Source organism: Nelumbo lutea, chromosome 2 (assembly GCF_056320005.1).
Source record: "Nelumbo lutea isolate HS-2025 chromosome 2, American lotus-T2T, whole genome shotgun sequence".
Lineage (NCBI taxonomy): Eukaryota > Viridiplantae > Streptophyta > Magnoliopsida > Proteales > Nelumbonaceae > Nelumbo > Nelumbo lutea.
This window is the reverse complement of record NC_142685.1, coordinates 60220251-60242768: the sequence shown is the minus strand read 5'-3', so window position 1 is coordinate 60242768 and position 22518 is coordinate 60220251. Positions and strand designations below refer to the sequence as shown.

The following is a 22518-nucleotide window of genomic DNA, read 5'->3' as shown; positions in this document are numbered from 1 at the left end:
GAAAAGGGAGGAGGAAGAGAGCTTAATCGTGTCTCTCTTCAGTCCCTTAATCATGTTTTATTAGAATTGATTCTAATTTAACGTATAATTACAAGGGTGCCCCTGGTAGGGTGGCTGAACTGATAACAAAGAAACAAAGAAGGAAACCACCAACTAAGGCCCATTAGCTAATAAATAAAGAAACTAATAGGCCCAATAAGAAAATAAGACACTAAGGCCCATTTGGCTCACCATCTCTACACCTTCTATTTTGCATCTCTTTACCCTATTCAGATCCCGCCTTTCTTACCTACCATGTGAAGCTTGGAGGCTTTTCCCTTTGTTCTCTATCTTTTTTTTTTTTTTGATCAATAACAGAAGATTCATTAATTGACTAAGAAAAAAGGTAAGACAAGAGAGGGGAGCTAAAATATCTTAACTCTCCACAGCTGTCAATGTACACCCAAAATACGAGCAATTACAACTGAGCCCAAAAAACAGAACTCTCATTCACCCCATGCCTAGCTAAGCCATCTGCAAATGAATTTGCACTTCTCTTTACCCATGTGCATCGAACTTCAATGTCCTTGGTCAGCCATTTAAATTTCCTCTTTTCATTGCTGTAGCTCCAGAGCCTAGAGTTGTTTTCTTTTAGCCAGCTAACTGCAGTCTCAGAGTCTCCTTCTATGATCAGCTTGTTTATATACAGGTCTTTGGCCCTTTGAACCCCTTCCAGAGCTGCTAATAGCCTAATACCTCAGCCCTCAATGAGTTTCCCACTCCAATTGGACCGGAATACATGGTTCACACAGTCCCTTTTTCATCCCTTATAACTCCCCCTATTCCAGAAGACCCTGGATTACCCATTCTGCTGCCATCAAAATTCAGTTTGAGTCATTTCTAATCAGGTCATCCACTGAAGCTGAATTTGCAGTAGGAGCTTGAGACCTTCCTGACTGAAGCTGAATTTGCAGTAGGAGCTTGAGACCTTCCTGACTGAAGCTGAATTTGCAATTTCTTTCCAATTTCTAATCAGGTCATCCACTGAAAATTCTGCAAACAGATCCAAAGTTTTCAGCCAAGGAATTACCCTTATATGAGTCATTTCTACCACTGCTTCTACACTTCTCTCCTTTTCTGAGAAGATCTTTGAATTTCTTTCTTCCCAAATAGTCCAACACACTGCAGCCCTAACATATCTCCACATAATCTTTGCCCTTTTTGTTGGCCAGTTGGAAGGAGAGGAAGAAAACAAGATTTGCACATTTTTTGGGGAGTTCCACCTGCACCCAAACAGAGAAGTAAGTCATTCCCAAATAAAGTTTGCAAATTGACAGGAAATTAGTAAGCGATACCCAGACTCACCAGCAGCTTTGGAGAGGACACACCAGTGAGGAGACAAACATCTATAGTGCCTTTTTCTTTGAAGCAAATCTCCTGTGTTAACTCTTTCCAGAAAGGCTTCAGAACAAAAACTTCCCACCTTTGGAGGAATAGGTTGGCACCACACCTCTTTATTCTATATCATTAAGGCATCAGTAGATGATGCAGATCTTAGAATTCAACTGAACTAGGTGTTAACTCCAAGACCCATGGGAGCCATTTCTCATCCAACCCACTACCATTCTTAGAATCTCTGCTCAACCTCCTCTAGCTAATTCAATCAAAATGTCAATATGAACAACGATTTGAAATTCCTTGTGAAGCATCAACTTGGTCTCTGCTTTTGAATGAAAAGAAAATGGATCCTATTCTAATAGAGTACCTGATGGTACCATATAGCTCTCTCCCCTGGGACCTTTGACAGGTCCACTATTTGACATAAAAGGAGGTTCACTTTTACACTATTTTTTATTGACTGTGGTGCAATTTAATTGTATTTTGTTCAGTTCAATTTTATGCCATTTTTCATCAGTAGCAATCAAAAGGCTTTATTAATATTTTAAAAGAGTGGTACTTATATACGTCCAAATAATTGGATAGTCCTTTCTAGCCTCTCACTAATTTTCTACTTAACAACCCCACCTTGGGAATGAAGTTCCAATACAACTAGCTTCTGGTTGCACCCTATTAAATTAAACCATCTAAAAGTATTAGCTGATATCAGAATCCATCTATAGACTACGTGCAATTTCCCATCCAACTTTCTATATTCCCTAATCACATGTCTATATTTCCATGAACCAGTTGATTTTCTTATGTACCAGGCACAGTTACATTTGAATCCCCTCCCATACTAGGTTTGCGAAACTAAAATCTCCACTCACAAGTCATAACCAACATGTTTGAAACTCCCCCAATTCTTGAGGCTCCTTGGTTCTTTGAACTGCAGCTATCAAAATTTAACTTGATGGTACTAAGTTTTTTTTTTTTTTTTTCCCCGGGGGGGGGGGGGGCAAGGAGTGTTTATGAGAACCCTTGATGAGGCTGAGCAAATCACAGCTTGCCAATTTCTAATAATGTCATCAGTTGTGAATATGCTGACAACTTTCAGTGATTTCACCCAATGAGCCACCCTGATACCATATTCTCAATGAGTGCTTCCAAAATTCCTTGATTTTTCTTGAAGATTCTAGCATTTGTCTTTTTTTCAGGAATGCACTGCAAGATTGCTGCTCTTTTGCATCTCTACATGATTTTACCTCTCTTCTTCAGTGGAGAGTAGGGGGTGAGCCCTGGCACAACAGTTGGGTTGCTCCATTGCGACCTGGGTGACCAGGGTTCAAATCGTGGAAACAGCCTCTCTATGTATCTGCAGGGCTTGGCTGTCTACATCTGTTCCACCACAGACCCCGCATTGGCGGGAGCCTTGTTGACTGGGCTTTCCCTTTTTTTTTTTTCCTTAAGTGGAAAGTAAAAATTGGTATAAAAAAGTTCCATCATCTCCTAGCTGAGTCCATCTGTATTCTAAAATCCTAACAAAGAAAAGAAAAACCCTAAATTCTATAGATGCATATAGCTCTAAAGAGAAACACATGTGAGGTGATATATACCAAATGGATACATCTTGTTTGCATTTATGTGATATTTCCTTTTATTATTTCTGTTTTGGCTAATAAATGGAATGTTGTTTCCTTAGGAAGCTCTATATTGCTGATGCAAGACCAAGAAAAAATGCTTTAGCAAATGGTGCAATGGGAGGTGGTTCTGAGTCATCCTCTAATTATTTTCAATCTGAGGTCTGAGTTTTGACATGTGAAGAGTTTTTTTTTTTTGATCTGTGTTTTATTTGTGTGGATCTTGCCCCTTGAATTTATGTAATTATACTTTGTATTGTTCTATTGATGCATTTATGCCATTTCATGATTTCATCAGATTGTTTTCTTTGGAATAGACAATATCCATGCCATGAGGGATAGTTTTGCTCGACTCAGGGACTGCATAGATACTCATGGTGCCACTTCTTCAGATGGAATGTCATCATTCTTGGTCAGATTTGCATGGGCCTCAATGATCTCTTCATTTTAGCAGTGCTCAGTTTCTTCTTTTTTTTGGATATGTCTAACTAAATACGTTTGAGATAGATTAATTTTAATTGGCAGGGAGACAAATTCATGAATAGTTTCTTTCTTGATTTATTAAATGAAAGCCTATTATGTACTTGTGATTCAGTGATACATTTCCATTTAATGTTGTGAAATGACATTGAACCGCTAATCATTGGCATGTTTACGTTTCCAACCATTGGGCTACTAGGGGGCTGTATGCTAAATTGCTAATGACTGAAATGGCTAAACTGAATGACTTTGCTTTGTCTTTTAGTGGATAAAATAGTTAGATAAATAAAATAGTCAAGACTATATTTTTTTGATATGAAAGAAATTTATTAATCAGTAATTATAAATAGTACAATGTCCCCAAGGAGAGGCACGAGATGCAACCTTTCCAAGCTAGTTAAGTACAATTTTCCAATATACTAGAACGAGTTACAATGTAGCACAAAAAAGATCCTCCCTGGATAGAGTTCGCCCATCTCTATCTACTTTGAGTACATTAAAAGGATCTCTCCCTCTTATTCTTGAAATCTCTTCAAATACCTTATTGACCTTAGTTTGAGCAGTAGTCAAAAATGACTTGAGAGCTCTCATGGGGATTCATAGACTGTACTGTTCTGATGGATGGGGAATGAGAAAATAACTTTCCCCCCTTCTATGTGTGATCTATGAAGAAGTCAATGAATCTGTCCCTAGCAAAAATCTAATGTGCTTCATAAGCTGTGTTTAAGTCCATAACTATCTTAGAGGAGTTAGATCTCTTGAAGAAAATGCTGCTGTTCCTTAACTACAGTGAAGGGGGACATGATTGTGTGCCAATGAGAGTGTGATTTTAGAGTCCAATTGCATAATCAGACTGATTGAAAATATAGTATGCTGATTAATTCTCAAAAAAAAAAAAAAAAAAGGAAAAGATAATATGCTGATTCACTATCAGCCTCACATAAGAAAGATGTAATGAGGGAGTTGGCTTAGTTTTTCCAGCATCATTGAATGATATAACAGGTATTAATTTCCATGCTTGTATCATCTCAACTAGGGTTGAGTGTTGGACTGAACTAGCTTGTAATAGGGGTGCCACTTGGGTGGGCCTAGCCAGAGCCCGAACCAGCCCAGCCTGAAATTTTACATGGACTGGGCTTGGATTTTTGGTCCTTGAGTCGGGTTTGGGCCCAATAAGTCGGGCTTTTTAATTTTTTGGGCTGGGTCTGGGCCAATCCTTAGGTAGCCCAAACCCAGCCCGAGCCCAGTCCAACTATATACATTCATACATATATATGTATATATGTAACTTTTGCACACATATTTAATTACTCCAAATGAATCCAAGTGTCTAGCAAAAGCTTTGACTTACCCTTTTTTCAACTTCCCTCACTTTTGTTCCACGTGACCTTACCCTGTCAAGTAGTTCCATCTTTCTCAAGCACCGACCTCATTTTGTTGATCAAAGTCAAGAGTGAGCAAATCTTCTCCTTCAATAAAATTAGGAACCTCATACATCTCTCTTGTAAATGGAAAATTCACTTCTATTAGAATATGATCTAGGCTTTTGAACTTCAATTAGAACCCTAGCTAATTGAACATCCATCCATGATTGAGAAATGTGAAATACCTAATGGAATTCCCTATAATTTTGAAGGTTTGCAAGCTCTAGCCATGAGAAAGGTATTCCAATGACAATAACCATTCCAAACTTAATTTGGCTACCTAACTATTAAAGATTTCTATTGTACAACTTACTGAATCATCTTCCTTTTATGAAAATTAGCAGACTTCACTGAAGAGGTTTTGGCAAAAGAAGGGGTGTTGTTGGGGGAAGAGCTTCAGAAGCATCCTGCTACCACTTACTAATCTCCTGCCCATTTGTTTCTCCTATTTGGGGTTGGTTTCTCTCTTTGTTTGGTTGCAAGTGGACTCCCCCTTCAAGTATACAAAGCCTCTTCGGTTATTCTATTGACAATTGGACTATTAAGGGGGAAGATTCCTATGGAGGTGTACCAGCGGTTTGATGGACAATTTGGGAGGAAAGGAACCAACATATATTTAGGGTGGCCCATTGGGTAAAAACAGTGAAGATGTTTGGTGACATTCCCTTAGAGACCATCTTGAACAATTGGCAGGAAGTAGCAGCCTCAACTCCAAGCAGAAGCATCGCTCAGCCTTCATGGTTCCCACCTTCTGCAGGCTTTACCAAACTCAACTTTGATGGCAGCAGCGAAGGTAATCTGGGGCCATCAGGGGTTGGTGGTGTTTTCAGATCGGAGGAAGGTTCAGTAATAGCTCTTTTTTCAGGCCAAATTGGGATTAGGGATTCTCTGAAAGCAGAAATTTTGGCCTTGTTAGAGGGGGTGAAAAAGGCTAAGGAGCTAAATGTTAATCAGCTGATCATTGAAGGAGATTCAAAAGTGGTAATTGGCTGGTTAGGGAAGGCAAATGATGGATTATGAACATATCGATGAACAAAGACAATTCAAGTGGCTGACTCAAGGAATGGAAGTGCATTTGCAGATGCACTTGTCAAACAAGGGGTGGGAACTGGGAAGCAATCACATATTTTGAGCCACATTGTAATTCTCTCATTGGGGGATAGTTAAAAGAGTTTACCTCCCCCCACCTTTGTATTTAAACCTTATATATTTTTCTATAAAGAAATCTTTCTGTTAATGATAAAGAAAGAGGATGCTTCAGAAGAAGTTGATGAAGCTGAAGAGCAAGGGGAAGGAATGGAATTGGATAGAGTTCGAAAAGTTGAGCAAAAGGTGGTGGAAACTGGTCTCCAAGTGAGCAAGAAGTTGGGCTTATTGGTTTTAGGAGGGGAAGAATACCCTAGATGAGCACTTCGGGAGTTAGAACTACAGTACCTGCTGAATGCTTAAAGCCCTTGATATGACTAGTGCTAGCTTTTGGGTTTTCTGTTTAAGGAGATTTTCTGTTGGGTGTGAAAGCTGAACCACTGTAGTCGAAGTAGCAGAAAAGAGAAGAAGAAAAGATGCTGGAAATGTCGAACTGTACTTGCAGTCGACCATGCCTTTATTTATATGTAAGTGAAGTATAAAATACAAGAAATTACTGGGATACCCCTGATTAGTGATGGGACACCCAGAAGACTTAAGACATAAACAAGATTAGGCCCATTTGCAAAGGCCCAGTTACAAGATAAGTTTAACATAAGAATGGGCTAATAGGAATTCTTTTCAGCCGAACACACTCAAGCCTTCTGACATATCATTCTAACACTCTCCCTCAAGCTAAACATGGATATCAATCATGTTTAGCTTGCCAAGTATGTCCTTGAACTTTGTAGTTGCCAGCCCTTTTGTTAGTACATCTGCAATCTACATTTCTGATGGAGTATAAGGCACACAGAGTTCCCTTGAAACAATTCTCTCTCTTACAAAGTGTCGATCAATTTCAATATGTTTTGTCCTGTCATGTTGTCTTGGATTATTGGCAATGTTGATAGCAGCTTTATTATCACAATACAACTTGAGAGGACCTTCAGTCTTGATACCAAGCTCATTAAGGAGAGCTCTGAGCCATAAGAGTTCAGCAACCCCGTGTGCCATAGCTCGGTATTTTGCTTCTGCACTTGATCTAGCCACGACATTCTGCTTCTTACTGCACCATGTGACTAGGTTTCCTCCCAAGAATGTACAGTAACCTGAGGTTGACTTTCTGTCTCCAACAGACCCAACCCAATCAGCATTAGTGTAGGCTTCAATTTCAAGTCGGTTGTTCTTCTTGAATAGAATTCCTTTCCCTGGGCAAGTTTTCAAGTATCTTAGAATTCTTTCCACTGCTCTCATATGAGGAGTCTTTGGTGAGTGCATGAATTGACTGACAACATGCACTGCATAGGCAATGTCTGGCCGAGTGAGGGATAGGTATATCAGTTTTCCTACCAATTTTTGGTACCTTTCCTTATCACAGTATTCCTCACCCATTGATTCTTGTAATCCATGGTTCGGTTCTATCGGTGTGTCTGTTGGCCCGCACCCCATCATGCCTGTTTCTTCTAGGAGATCTAGCACATATTTTCGTTGACATATGTAGATTCCTTCTCTTGATCTAGCAACTTCAATCCCGAGAAAATATCTCAGATTTCCTAGGTCCTTGATCTCAAATTTTGAAGCTAAGAACTCCTTCAGCCTGTTCATCTCTTTCACATCATTTCCAGTAATCACCATATCATCCACATAAACAATGAGAGCTGTAAGTTTTTCATCCTGTCTCCTTGTAAACAATGTATGATCCGCACCGCTCTAAGTGTACCCCACTTTCTTCATGGCCGTACAAAGTTTCTCAAACCATGTCCAGGGAGATTGCTTCAAGCCATACAAAGCTTTCCTTAGTTTAACACCTTCTTTCCAACATTATATCCAGGTGGGGGTTCCATGAATACCTCTTCATGTAGATCACCATTAAGGAAAGCATTCTTCACAGCCAGCTGATGAAGTTCCCAAGAGAATTTTGTAGCTAATGACAGTAGAACCCTAATTGTGTTGAGCTTTGCTACCGGGGCAAAGGTTTCCATGTAGTCAATTCATTCCTTTTGTGTAAATCCCTTTGCCACAAGTCTGGCCTTGTATTTTTCAATTGACCCATCTTCCCTGTGCTTTACTGTGAATACCCACTTGCACCCAACAATGCCTTTCTCTTCTGGCAGGTCCACCAATTCCCACGTTCTTGCTTTCATTAGGGCTTTCATCTCTTCATTCATGGCTTCTTTCCACCTTGGATCAGATACCGCCTCTGAATATCTGGAAGGGACACATACAGAGGAAAGATCAAACACAAAGGAATGATAGGCAAGTGATAAATTGAGTAAGAGACATAATCAGCTATGGAATGCCTAGTGGTGCAAGAACGAACAGGCTTACGGAGAGCAATGGGAAGATCTAAATCTGAATTGAGAGAGTCAGAATTACCTTGGATTGCAGAGACAGATTGATCTGAGTCCAACTGGTTGCAATCATGAGGTTGAGGGCCCTTCTTCCTTCTACTGTATGTAAGTATCTCTTTCTCTTGCCTGGTAGGATCATCAGGAGCACCAGCTGAAGCTGGAGATGTAACTGGCACAGCGAGAGTCTCACTAGGTCGACCCGGAATGGTACAACTGGGAGTAGTGGAAGGTGATGAAAGGGGAACAAAAAAGGAGGGAGAATGAGAATCCTCTTCCATCCCACTAGTCTCCCCCTGAAGAGGATTCTGAGAAGATTGGAAATAGGGTTGAGACTCAAAAAAGACTACATCTTTGGTGACATATTTTTTCTTGGAGACAGGATCATAACACTTATACCCCTTTTGTGTAGGAGAGTAACCCAAAAAAATTCCCTTTGTAGCCTTAGGATCCAGCTTGGTTTTCTTTGGATCCTTCACATGTATGAAGCATGTACATCCAAAAACCCGTGGTGAAAGAGGAAATTCTGGAAGAGTGGGACACAACACAGAGAAAGGGGTCTTCATACCCAGTACCTTAGATGGCATCCGATTTATTAGATATGATGCAGTGAGAACAGCTTGAGACCAATATTGCTTGGGCACATTGTGCTGGAAAAGTAGAGCTCAAGCTGTCTCCATTAGGTGCTTGTTCTTGCGCCCAACAACCCCCATTTTGTTGAGGGGTGTAAGCACATGATGATTGATGTAACATGCCTTCGTCTTCCATGAATGAGTTCAGGGATTTTTCAAAATATTCAGCTGCATTGTCTGAACGGAATTGTTTAATCTTCTTATGAAATTGTGTTTCAACCATCTTGCAAAACATCATAGTTATCCGTGGAACTTCTTCACGTCCTTTTAACAGATAAATCCAAGTGCACCGAGAATAATGTTCAATAAAACTGATAAAATAACGGAAGCCATCAATGGAGACAATGGGTGAAGGACCCCAAACATCAGAATGGACCAAATCAAAAGAGGCTTGAATCTCATTACTAGAAATTGGATACATTGATCTGCATTGTTTTGACATTTGACACACAATCACAAACTAAACTTTGACTCGGAATGCCCTTACATAAATCGGGAAACAACATTGCTAAAGAAGAAAAAGACAAATGACCTAGCCTAGCATGCCACAAGTGCAGCCTAGCTCTTGACTCCACACGTTCTGGACTAGCAGTAGCAGAAGCTTACAGTGCTGAATTGACATCTGCATCAAAATAGTAGAGGCCCTCATACTCATGACCACTCCCAATCGTTCTTCTTGTCAATCTGTCATGGAAAACACAATGAGAGGGAAAAAAAGTTGTATTGCAGTTCAAATTTCTTGTAAGCTTTGAAACAGACAACAAATTTGATGCAAGACTAGTAACATGTAAGACTGATTTAAGAGAGAGATCCTTGCTTAGGTCAACCACTCCCTTTCCCGAGATGGTGGAGAGGGACCCATCAGCTACTCTCATCTTATCCTGGCCAGACAATAAATGATATGAGGAGAATAATGAGGACATATGTGTCATATGGTCAGTGGCTCCTGAGTCGATCACTCAAGAGCTAGACTTAATGGAACTAGTTGCACTAAATGCAGAGGCTGTACCTGATTTGGCAAGAGAGGTGGAAGCTAAAGGATTGTTTACCTCACTAGCTGTAAAGCCCAAGGTACTTGGTCCAGAGGAATCAACAACCTGCTTTGTGGCGGAAGAGGACACTGGTTGAGTACTCTGTGAGATGTCACTACTGCTGTTGGTGGCAAGATTCCCACTTGCTGTGTGGCCCTTATGTTGCCTTTTTTCCTTTCTCAGAGCAGCTAGCTTCAGATGAGGGTACAAAACCCAACATTTCTCCTTTGTGTGTTTCTCACCACCACAATGGGTACACTTGAGGGACTTCTTGTCTAAAAATCTGCTTCCCTTAGTGGAGACTAAGGCTGAATGTTCTCCATATAGTTCTGTTGCTTGTGTCTGGAAGCCAACCTGCATCTCCTTTCTCCTTACTTCTTCATTCCTCACCAGGTAGTAAACATGATGAAGCTCAGGTAATTCATCTTTGCCTAGAATCTGTGACCTTACACCTTTATATATAGGGTCTAAGCCTGCTAGGAACTTGAAGGCTCTGCCCTCCTCAATCTGCTTGTCATGCCTCTCCTTATCCCTAGCATTTTCCCGATCCAAAATCATGTGATGGTCAAGCTCTTCCTAGAGACCTTCCAATGTTGCAAAGTATGTTGCCACAGACATGTCTCCTTGCCTTAGGGATGCAATGTCTTGGTTCAGCCTGTAGATCCTAGCATTATTCTTCTTTTGGCCATATGTCTTAGATACTTTCTCCCAAATTTTAGTGGCTGTAGGAAAATGATGAACAGTTCTGGCCACCCGAGGAGTCATGGAGGCCAGCAACCAAGACATAACTATGGCATTTTCCTTGCGCCATACAGTGTATTCAGGGCTGCTGATTTTTGATTCCTTTTTATCTCCATCCAAATAGCCTATGAGTTCACGAGAGGTAATGAACAGTCTTGCTGAGACAGACCACTCTCTAAAGTTATACTCATCCAATATCACACTTGTAATTTGCAAGCTATGCAGATTAGGGTTCTCCAGGTTTGAGGACCTTATAACAGGTCTATTATCTTTAGAGGAAACTTCACCGGATAGTGAAGGAGTTGTTCACAGCACTGATTAGGGCTGGCCGAAGTAGTCATAGAGTTCACAGTGCTGATAGCACACCAGATAGGCTTCACTTGGACTAAATCAGTTCGGGTACAGCAACAAGGAAAAAAACTGTAACTGGAGCAGTTCACAGAGATGGAGTAGGGCTAGTATCCGACCTGGAAATGATCTGTAACTGAAGTCTCCACAGTTCTGTAAAGGTCTTTCTGAACCAGTTCCGATGCAGGTTCTGATTAGCCAAAGTAACCTCAGCAGGCCATGACAGCTCGCAACACAGTTTCAGACTTGCCGAGACTGTCACTGTTCTGATGCAGTTCTGTTACAGCAGCAAAGGTGTTCTGGGCTGGTAACCGACCTGTGCTATGCAGACTCCACTTGAACTTCGAGTACTGCAACTGTAAAGGGAGTTCCCCTCCTTACAGACAACACTAGGACTGCTGAAATCAGTCCTCAACTAGGTCTGTCCTATACAGACCTCTACTTAGCAGCCGAATAGCTGCTAACTACTAGAAACTAGTAGGACTCCAGCTTCAGGGTCTTACCTCCCTTGTGCCCCACAACCAAGGGAAACCCTAGGTCGAACCTTGTGTTGTTCTCCTGCAACCCTAGGGTTTCACAGCAGCAACCCAGATAAAAAAAATGAAATACAGCAAGGAGGAGATGGCGTCGGCAGTAATCAGGAAGGTGCTCAATGCTCTGATACCATGAAAGCTGAACCACTGTAGTCGAAGTAGCAGAAAAGAGAAGAAGAAGAAAAGATGCTGGAAATGTCGAACTGTACTTGCAGTCGACCATGCCTTTATTTATATGTAAGTGAAATACAAAGTACAAGAAATTACTGGGATACCCCTGATTAGTGATGGGACACCCAGAAGACTTAAGACATAAACAATATTAGGCCCATTAGCGAAGGCCCAGTTACAAGATAAGTTTAACATAAGAATGGGCTAATAGTAATTCTTATCAGCCGAACACACTCAAGCCTTCTAACATATCATTCTAACAGGGTGGGCATATCAGTATTGGTTATCTGAGGGTTGTATGCTTTGGAACTTGGAAGCAAGTTTATGGGTTAATTTTCTGAGGCTTCATGGTCAAAGTTTTTTTTTTTTGTTTCTTTGTTTGGGAGTTTTTGATTTTTCTTTTGGGTGCTTTGTCATTCTTAGTGGGTGATATCTTATCACCTATAATGTAATTTTTTATTCTCTTAATAAATTTCCTTTTTTATTTATTACCAAAATAACATAAGTAGGAAAATACCACTTCCATCATTTGATTCTCACCATACTGAACTTGTGCCATTCTCTCTCTGCCCACTCTGTAACCCTCTGTTTGCTACAATTAATGTCCAAAATCTGTCTAACCAAGCATGCTTCTAACTGATTCAATTTTTTCTTCACCCCTCTGTGTTTTCTTCACCCCTTCTTTTGTTGGCTAGTCCTGGATTCAGAATCTTTCTGTTTCAGTTCTGCATTCATGGCTTACTACTCTTTGCCATTGATGTGATGCACCTATCAGTTACCAGCTCTATTTGGCACTCTTTGAGTCTTGGTAAAGTGTTTTCTTAGATCAGAAAATGTTCTACCATCATCCAATTAATGACATATATGCACACAAATCAATAAAACCAAAACCTTTTTTTTTGGCACAAAACCTGCAACCTTGTCAGATGTGGATAGTGGAGTTCTTTTCCCTACATAGGCAATTATTTTAATGCAATTAGAGAGAGAAAAGATTGAAACAGTATCTTGTCATAATTTTGTCATATTTCATTGCATTTTACAATTCCAATGATGTGTAATAATTTGGAGGCTGTGATGTAAATTTTAACTGGCTTTGTTGTTTATAATAACCAGAGAAATGGTGGATGGTCCTGGGGTGGGGGCAATCTGAGCAGTATGTCAGCTTCTGTTTCCACTCTAGGAGACAGTGGGTGGCTAATACATGTTCAAAGTGTTCTAGCTGGTTCTGCCTGGATTGCTGCACATGTTGCTTTGGAGTCATCCTCAGTTCTTGTGCATTGCAGGTTTGTATGAATGCTTTGTTTGATGCCTTTGTGCTACCATTCATAAACAATTATATAACATGTTTGCTATTTATTTACTTGGTAATTGTTGTTTAAATTATTGTAATAGGTCATCATCATCATCGTCTAAGCCTTCTACCTTATAGAAAAATAATAATAATAAATGAATAATTAAAATAAAAAGTTCATGTGCCAACTATATGGGTTCAGCTAAATGAATCCTGTTTCGCTTCACCATTTCATTCTGTTTGGTGCCATGCATGTTCATTGCTAAACTATGAACATTTACGTCATTTCTCACCACTCCAAGCTCGTCTAGCCCCTTTAACTTGTAACCGATCACTTCTTATGGGTGCTGTAGATGGTCTTCTATGCATGTTACTCTTAATTTACTTTCTCTAATTTTATCACCTGTAGGAGCTACTCCTAGGTTCCTTTGATTGATTTTATTTTTGACCTCTTTCTTTACTAGTTTTCCCACTCATCAATATCAGCATTCACCTTTCTGCCACATTTTTTGGGTTTCTTTCTTTGTAGGAGCTGCACCTGCCACTAAAGTAATCCTGTTATCTTGAGTTCTGATCAGAGGCAAGACATTGGGCTCTTGAAGTATGACTAGGAAATACTTCAGGAGGTCCTGAAGTTGCTGCTGGTAACTCAGAGATTTCTGTGGATCTTTGGATGAATAGAAAACTGGTCCAATTTGTTGTGGCCCAATATGCATGGGTGTCACCTATGTGGCATGCTGGTAACTCTTAGGAATCGAGGCCAGACGTGGAGGTTTGATGCTGTTCGGAACTTCTCCTTTCAAATGGACATCCACTCCATCAAGAGCAGTCGTGAGGTGATCCCATCACAGATGATAGGCCTAAGGAGTCTAAACCTTCGTATGCCAAGCACCACATCTTCTCCATTGAATTCTAGAGGATATAGGTCCACCTGGAATTGATGAATTTGCATTTTGAGCCTAAGGTCCTTACAGATCCTGTCACACTGAAGATTATTTCCATCTGCTATGTGCTCTGTGAAGGTGGTAACAGGTTGTATCGGAAGGCCCAATCGCTTCACCAAGACATTACAAAATTGACTGTGTTCTCACTGTCCACAAGGATGGACACATGGCAACCCTTCAGAAGCCCATGTACTCTCATCATGGTTTGAGGCGAGACTAACCCAGTCAATGCTTGAAGAGATATCTCAGGTTGATCCATTGTCCATTGAGGACTTCCTTTCAGGACCATTGGAATTTGGCCTAGAACTCATATCTGAATACGTTTCAGTGGGTTCATGCCCAGTTATCTGTAAAAGGAAGGCTTGTTGGGCTTTACATTTATGTCCCTGGCCCAAATTTTTTGTCGCAATTATAGCAGAGTCTGTGCTCACACTAGGCCTGCATCTTGGCACAGGTAAGCCTCTTAAATGAGACTTGGTTTGCACCTTAGGAGTCGGCCGATTATTAGTGTTAATGTTTGGTCGGCCCAAGATTCCATCACCTTTATATGCTGGGTCCAGTCTAGTAGTTGAACCTGAAGCCTTGGTGACTCGTCATAGCCAGTGCTATTTTTCTTCTTGTACTTAAGCTAAAACAATGGTGGTGAGGTCTATGCTAGTTGTAAGGCTTAAAACAATGATGACCAGGACTGTGCCGGTTCTAAGGCTTTTCACCTTCAGATGGACTTTATTTGTTCAGGCTTCCAACAAAGCAACCAAATAGAGCTTTCTCTGGACAGCCGTGCACTTGGTTAGCCAGACACTCAAATTCGATATGGTATTCTCAAATTGTACTGATTTGCTTTAGCTTCAACAAACTTTTGTTGAAATCCTCAAAGCCAATAGGGCCAAATCGAATGCATAGGGTTTTTGTGAAATCATTCCAAGACGTCCATGAATGCACCAGTACCATTGGTACCACTGTATAGCTTCTTATTCAAGATGAATTGATGCTAAAGGAACTCTCTTGACCTGGTGATCTCATTGAATTCGATGTAATGCTTTGTTTTGTAGATCTAGGGAACTGGATGTTCTCTGGTGTAGAACAGAAACTCCAACTTTATGTTCTTCCAGTTCACCGCTTTAGCTTGTTTGTTGCTGCTATGTTTCGAACCTTTTCCATCACTGTTGTGGCTTCAGCTCTGTGTCATCTGCCATTTCATGTAGATCTGTCACCACCTTATGGAGATCCAGTTCAATCTTGTCTCAATCTTCCACAGAAGAAGCTCAGGTGATAGTCATCTTGACCTGAATTTCCCTGCTCTCATACCAATCTGTTAGGATCCTGCCTAACACAGATGATTTGAGGTGCCTAACCTCTTGAAAAGAGAAACAAGAGGGAGGGAGGGAGAGAGATTTGGTAAGTTTTGACTCAATTTTCATTCATCAACAATTAAGTTGAATTTTGATGGGTGGTTTGGGAAGAAAGGAATGATAGGATCTTTTCTGAAAAAAGCAGGACTCTGGAGAAAGTGACAGCATAAAATTGAAGGTGGCATTATGGGTAAAGACATTGGATACCGTCCAAATCTTCTCAGTCACTGACATTCTAAGAGCCTGGACTGAAATAGCACATTCATTGAGAGAAAAAGATAGAGCAAGAGTGGATTGGAAACCCCTAGAAAGCAATGAAGTCAAGTTGAATTTTGACGGGTGCTCCATTGGAAACCCAGGTATGGCAGGAATAGGAGGGGTAATCAGAAATTTTGAAAGGAAGATTTTGGCCTTGTTTTAAGGGCTAATCAGTTTGGGAAACTCTTTGAAGGCTGAACTGTTGGCTCTACTACTAGGTCTCTGGTTAGCAAAGCAGTTGGGTAGATGAGTTGAGGTGGAAGGGGATTTAGAGTAGTTATCTCATGGGCAAATTGCAACAGACGTACCCCTTGGACTCTTAAACATGTGATAAGGGAAGTAGAAAAGATCGCTAAGGGTATAGAGGCTGAACTTAAGTCGGCTAGAAGAAATGCAGATGGGTTAGCTGATTCCCTTGCCAAACAAGGAGTTGTGAGCAGTGTTTTAAAAGGCGTGGGAGGCACCCTCCAGGCAAGGCGCCCCCAAAACACCCTGAGGCGTATGCCAGAGGCGTTGACACCTATGAGGCATGTGCCTCAGGTGCAAGAGGCGTACGCCTCATACACTTTTTTCATGAGGCGTGCTAGAGGCATATGCCTCATAGTGATTTAAAAGGTGTGCCTAGGCGCACAAGCGAGGTACATTTTAGGGTATGTGCCTCGCCTAGGTCCTAGGTGCCCCTTTCAAAAGGTGCATGCCTGGTGCACCTAGGTGCACGCTTGATGTGCCATATGCTTCAGCCCAGGCGTGTGCCTTTTAAAAATCTACACTTTTTGCTTTTTTTGAGCCTAACGGCTGGGTCGGGGGCTCCACCCCCAAACTCCCAACCACAGCCCTCGAGGCAAGACCGAACAAGTCCATGTTAGGGTCTTAAATTCTTATTTCTCACATAAAAACGTAATGGTTTTATTACTTTAACTGCCTTTTAAGAGGATATTTTATTGGAATGAATGAATGAACAACATTAGCAAATAGGGGCGTGGTACAAAGGCGACTCATAGAATCAAGAATGCAATATGCTCTACATGACATTAGCTATGTGAAGCAATGCAATTGGGGAAAAAAAGAGGTTGTGGGTTTTACATGCTTGAAAATGCTTTATATGTTTGCTTTTATTTTTAAAATTTCATTTGAATATGCTTTGCATGTTATGTTTTTGTATTTTAATTTTTAGATAATAGGTTTTTTAAAACATTTATTTTAAAATTTAAGTTTATATTTTTTATTAACCTTATGTTTAATGTTTTTATTTTTTTTATTTTTTTGGAATTTTTTGAATTTTCTGACATTTTTTTAGCATTTTGTTTTGTAATTTTGTGCCTCACTTCAAAAAGGTGAGTGCTTCGCCTTGTGCCTTAGGTGCAAATTGGCCCTTGTGCTCTTAAAACACTAATGCCTCATGCACACCTCATATCAAAAGACAGAAAAAAAGGAAAATAAGGAAAAGAAAGGGAAGGGAAAGAAAAAGAAAGAAAGAGAAGCAAAAAGAAAAGAGAAAAAAAAAAGAAAGAAAGAAAAGGAAAGTGAAGGGAAGAAAACAAAGGGAGAAAGAAAGTGGGTTGGGGTCTCTGCCCCTGAAGCCCCCCAGCCTCCCTTTTCAATGCAGCCCAATTTGGTTTATTTGTTTCAGGGGTTCAACTAGTGCTATGCACCTTCATTCTTCGTAATATAAAAGACTTTTATTAAAAATAAAGAAAAATGAGATCTTCCTTCTTCTTCCTCACATTCTGAACTACGCCTCACGCCTCTAGGTAGTGGAACGCCTCTCGTCACGCCTCTGCACTTTAAAACATCAGTTGTGACGAAGCAACTGTTTTGGGATTCTTTATAACTTGGGCTTGAAAGTTGGGGATTAACTACTTCTTTAATTAAATCTAATAAAATAAATATATTTTCTGCTGATAAAAAAACCAATTCAAAATGGCTTTTTTTAGGCTTGTTACACATGGGAGTCTTAGAATCTGTTGGTTACAATCAATTCCTGAGCTGTCAAGCTTGCTGAGGTGTCTTCTTCCTCTTATATACTTGTCCATACCTTGGGTCAGGTGGGACTGCGGGAGGATCTAGGCCTTAACACAAATTCTCCACTTGGCCTCTAACAAAGATCATAGGACTTAACTGGAAAATTTCCTTAAGAGTTCAGGGCAAGTTTTGTTTTGTTTTGTTTTTTCAATAAGTATCAAGTAGAGTTCAGAGCAATTATTCCATCATCTTTAATCTTATTTGTATGGGTTCAAGGCTTCCAGAAAATAATATGGCAATCTGATGTATTTGTCCATGTAAGGGGCACCATGGTAAGTTATTGCAAAACAAACTTCCCATTGATTGCTAACATGGACTAGTGGTTGTGGGAATGCAATTGTTTCATTTGGTGTTATAAACAGTGTGGTGTTGGCACTGTAAACCATGACACATGAGTTGTTATCATTCAGGGAGGGTGGTGCACTATTGTCTTATATCAGGGGGCACAATCCATGATGCTGCTGGTACTATAAATTGTGGTGATCAGGTGAACCATGTGCCAGAACTGTCTGCCTACAATATTCTATGCATAAATTATATAAGAAGACTTGATTAAATTTCAGTATGATTCCTTGGATGGACTTGAGTTCGGTCAGTCTGAGCCTGGGCTATGTGAGGCCTTAACCCAAGCCCAAACTGATCTGGAATCGCTTCCAACTTTTCAGGTCAAAACCCAGCCTGCAACCTGAAAATTCCAGCCCACCCATGCAAAGTTTGGGATGGATTAGGCTGGATTTAGGTTTGGGCTACTCAAGTTGCTTCTGTAATATGTTGCAAGAAAGTTATGTCAACTGTATTACTAAACATGCTTGTCCATCTCATTTATTTTACAGAAGATTAAAACTATTATCTATGTCTAATTGTCTATTTTGGGTTTTACAGAATTCTGGCCTTCACATGTTGATTTTTTCTTGTAAATTCTAGCATTCACATGTTGATCTCTTATTGGTTTCTGGCAAATCACTCCACTGTTTTTCTCCCCCTGACAATCCTCAAGTGTTTCTACATTTTTTTTTTTTTTACTTTGTGAGATAACTTGGAATGGACTAGATTTTCTGATTTTGACAAGCTTACTGTTTTGCATAGTGATGGATGGGATAGAACAACTCAGTTAGTCTCACTTGCTAGTTTGCTGCTTGATCCTTACTACCGGACATTTAATGGGTTTCAGGTATTAATTCTGAGTCTGGTTTTTTAGTTTGCAACCTCATCTTATGCTTGGTTTGCTGCAAAATGTAATTTAGGTTAGAATCACAATGTCACTAGCTTAGTTGGATATGGGTTTGCCTGAAATCACAGTTGGAATGTAATGTCTTTCAGGCACTAGTGGAAAAGGATTGGCTTGCATTTGGTCATCCATTTTCAGATCGTATGGGAATGCCAACAATATCTGGAAATAGTAACGCAACTCCAGAACTATCACGACAATCTTCAAGTGGGAATATTTCAACCTCACCCATGCGTTCATCAAGTTCAACACCAGCTAGTGGTTCATCACATGCACAAACTTCAAACAACTGTTCTCCCATATTCTTGCAGGTGAGTTGATTACAAAAACACACAAACGTGTTTGTGTGTGCTGTATGTGTGTGCTTGTGTGTTAGTAGCATTGAGATAAAGCTCGAATAAATTAGTTGTGTTATAAAAAATTCAACATAATCCACTTTGCAAACTCCTGTATATTATCTCTGGGTAATATCCAATGTTGGAAAACCTTCTCTTATGGATTACTCACAGAAAATTCATGTTCTCAGTGCTTGGGCATCTTTTGTTATATCGTTAGTAATTATAAAATATTCTATATTGACAAGTGCATCGTTATACATCATTAGTTGAAGCAGATTTGAGCTGCTGACTAGTAGTTTGTATATTTGGTTCAGTTGTCTCCAGAAAATAATTATTTGCATGGAGAGGCATGATATATTTGGTTCAGTTTCTAGCAAACATCAAGTGTGGCCAATCCTTTTCTTTCCAGTTGGCAGATAACTACTTGAAATCATTTGGTGACTGCTTTCCTTAGGTCACCAGCTACTGACAGAGACAGTTCAAAAGAGACGGAAAAAGTTGAATGGATGTGTCAATCCATCTACACACCCAGAGGATTTGGCATTATATATCAAAAGTTTACATAAAAGTGAAAAGGACCATTGTGCCCTTCACTAAAACAAATAAGAAATTAGATAAGTTTACAAGAAAGAATAAAAGATAATGTACAATAAGGTACAAGATAAAATGGTGCACCCAACCGATCAGCCCATAGTATCTCTACTCCCTCAAACTGATGCTATGGTAGAAGCATCAGTTTGTCAGCCAAGAACTTGTGGTAAGGACGCGCCATAGCCTTATTGAAAATGTCAGCTAGTTGAAGGCCAGACAGAACATAGGGAAGAGTGGTTAGTCTGGCAAGGAACTGATCTCTGATGAAATAGCAACCAACCTCTATGTGTTTGGTGTGCTTGTAGACAACTGGATTAGAGGCAACCTTGACAGCACTGACATTATCTGCATGGATGGGAATAGGAGTAGGAGTCTGGAGGTAAAGATCAGTAAGAAGAGCCTGAAGCCACACAATTTCACTACAGATAGAGAACATAGCTTGCTATCCTGCCTCAATGGAGGACTTGGAGTCAGTCTATTGTTTCTTACACTTAAAGGAAATAAGGGAATCACCCAGGAGGCAGGAAAACACTTTGACTTGTGGTAGATCTTCTAGTGTCAGGGTAGCCAGCCCAATAATCATTTGCATAGGCTAGCAGATTCAAAGATGATGATGAGAAAAATATAAAAATCGTGGCGTCTCATTTATCAAAAAACAAATGATGAGAAAAATAGTTCATAAGAGGCAATAGCCCCGATGTACCTAATGATATTGAGAACTGCTGTCATATGGGGCTGTCCGGGAGAAGAAACAAACTGATTGACAATTTGAACTGCATAGGAGATATCGGGCCTTGTCATGGTGAGATAAGGCTGCCAACAAGTTGTCAAGAAAATGTAGCATCATGAAGGGGTTCGCCATCATCCTTAGATAATTTAAGGTTCATCTCAAGAGGAGTGTATCCACCTGTTTCTCATCAGTGAGGCAACCTAGCCGAACCAAATCCATAGCATACTTTTGCTGATTTACAAAGTATCCTGAGGGAAACGAGTTACTTCTAGTCCTAGGAAGTAAGTCAGAGAGCCAAGATCCTTCATCTTGAATGCTTGACACAAGAGATTCTTGAGTTGGGAAATACCTTCATGGTCATCACCAATAATTAGTATATCATCAACATACAGTAGAAAAAGAACGATACCCTTAGCCCGCTTTAAAACAGAGAATAATTAGAGAGGCTTTGCATGAATTCGGCCTCTGTAATGATAGAATGAAACCTATCAAACCAAACTTGAGGTGCCTGTTTGAGACCATAAAGAGATCTCTTGAGGCAACAGACCATAGTAGGATCATTACAGTATCTAAGTGGAGGCTTTATAAACATTGTTTCCTTAAAATGATCATGAAAGAAGGCATTCTTGACATTCATTTGATGAATATCCCAATTTTCAGTACTGAGATACATAGTTGTCAAGGTGTCACCTAGGCGACTAGGTGCCCTTGGCTGGGTGCCTCGCCCAAACGCCTTGACTGTTAGCAACTAGGTGCCCTTTACTTTTCATCTTGAATATTTATCATATAAAGTTAATAACCTTCTTTAGCTGCTTATTGATATGAAATTGCTCTATTAAATACTTATTATAGTGGTATTATTTTTGAAAATAATGAAATTAATTTATGTAAAAGATTTTTATCTTTTAGATTTTATGATTTGCCACATTTTTAGAGGAAATTTAATGTTCTTAATAAAGAGATTTGCTATTTTTCCAATTAAAATACGTGCTGAATGGTATATAAAACTATGGAACTAACCAAGAGTTAGTTTTTTATATTATAAAATTTTTATCGCTTGTCACACAAAATCTCCAAGACGTCTTGAAAACTATGCTGAGATAGTTAACACCAAGCGGATTGTAGTCATCTTTGCAATTGGTGCAAAGGTTTCCTCATAGTCAATCCCATACTCTTGCTTGTATCCTTGTGCAACCATACGCGCCGCCCTTTATATGTCAAGGCTACCAATGATCGAAGCATTTGGGAGCACATGGATGAGGTCCCAAGTATGATTCTCTACAAGGGCCTGAATTTCTGTATCCATAGCTTCTTTCTAGTGTTGGACTGTCATAGTCTGCTGATGGTCTTAGGAGTATCTGTAGATGACAAGACAGTAGAGGAGCAATGATTGGTGGGAAAACCATAGTGGTCAGGGGGTCTAGAGATACGAGAGGAATGATGTGGAGGAGAAGATGAAATAGGTTTTGAGGAAGAAGGCTCTAGATTAGTACTTAGTGTTAGGATGAGTGGAACCATGAGCTGGTGGGGAAGGGGGCAAAGGTGCAGGTGCTGGGGCAGCCAATCATTTCCTTACATATTGGTGAAGAAGATTCCAAGAAGATAGATGTGGACTTAATAATACCTGTAGCATCAAAAGAATGCAAAATAGAGATAGGAGCAGGGAGTTTAACAATGTGAGTAAAGAAGGAAACATTCTCCAAAAAGACAACATTTCTAGAAATCCGAATCCATTGAGCTCAAGGGTCATATCAGAGAAACCCCTTATGATCTAGGCTATGTCCCATGAAAGCACATAAAGTTGATTAAGGAATAAGTTGTGTATTCATGAGGAAGATGAACAAAGCAAGCACAACAAAAACATGAAGCAAAGAGTAGTTGGAGGGTGATGAAATAAGCATCGAAAAGGAGAGGTATCACAGAGAACATTAGAGG

At 40.0% G+C, this 22518-nt stretch overlaps 1 protein-coding gene across 3 annotated transcripts in view; it reads left to right on the top strand.

Annotated features, from left to right (window-relative positions):
• Nucleotides 1-22518, top strand: part of LOC148871039 (phosphatidylinositol-3-phosphatase myotubularin-1-like) — a 65862-nt gene that overhangs the window by 33286 nt on the left and 10058 nt on the right. For all 3 annotated transcript variants that reach the window (XM_088968789.1, XM_088968790.1, XM_088968791.1), the window contains exons 11-15: nt 3059-3158; nt 3295-3408; nt 12943-13112; nt 18783-18867; nt 19017-19235. In XM_088968789.1, the coding sequence (XP_088824915.1) occupies nt 3059-3158; nt 3295-3408; nt 12943-13112; nt 18783-18867; nt 19017-19235 (688 nt within the window). The remainder of the gene's footprint in view (nt 1-3058; nt 3159-3294; nt 3409-12942; nt 13113-18782; nt 18868-19016; nt 19236-22518) is intronic.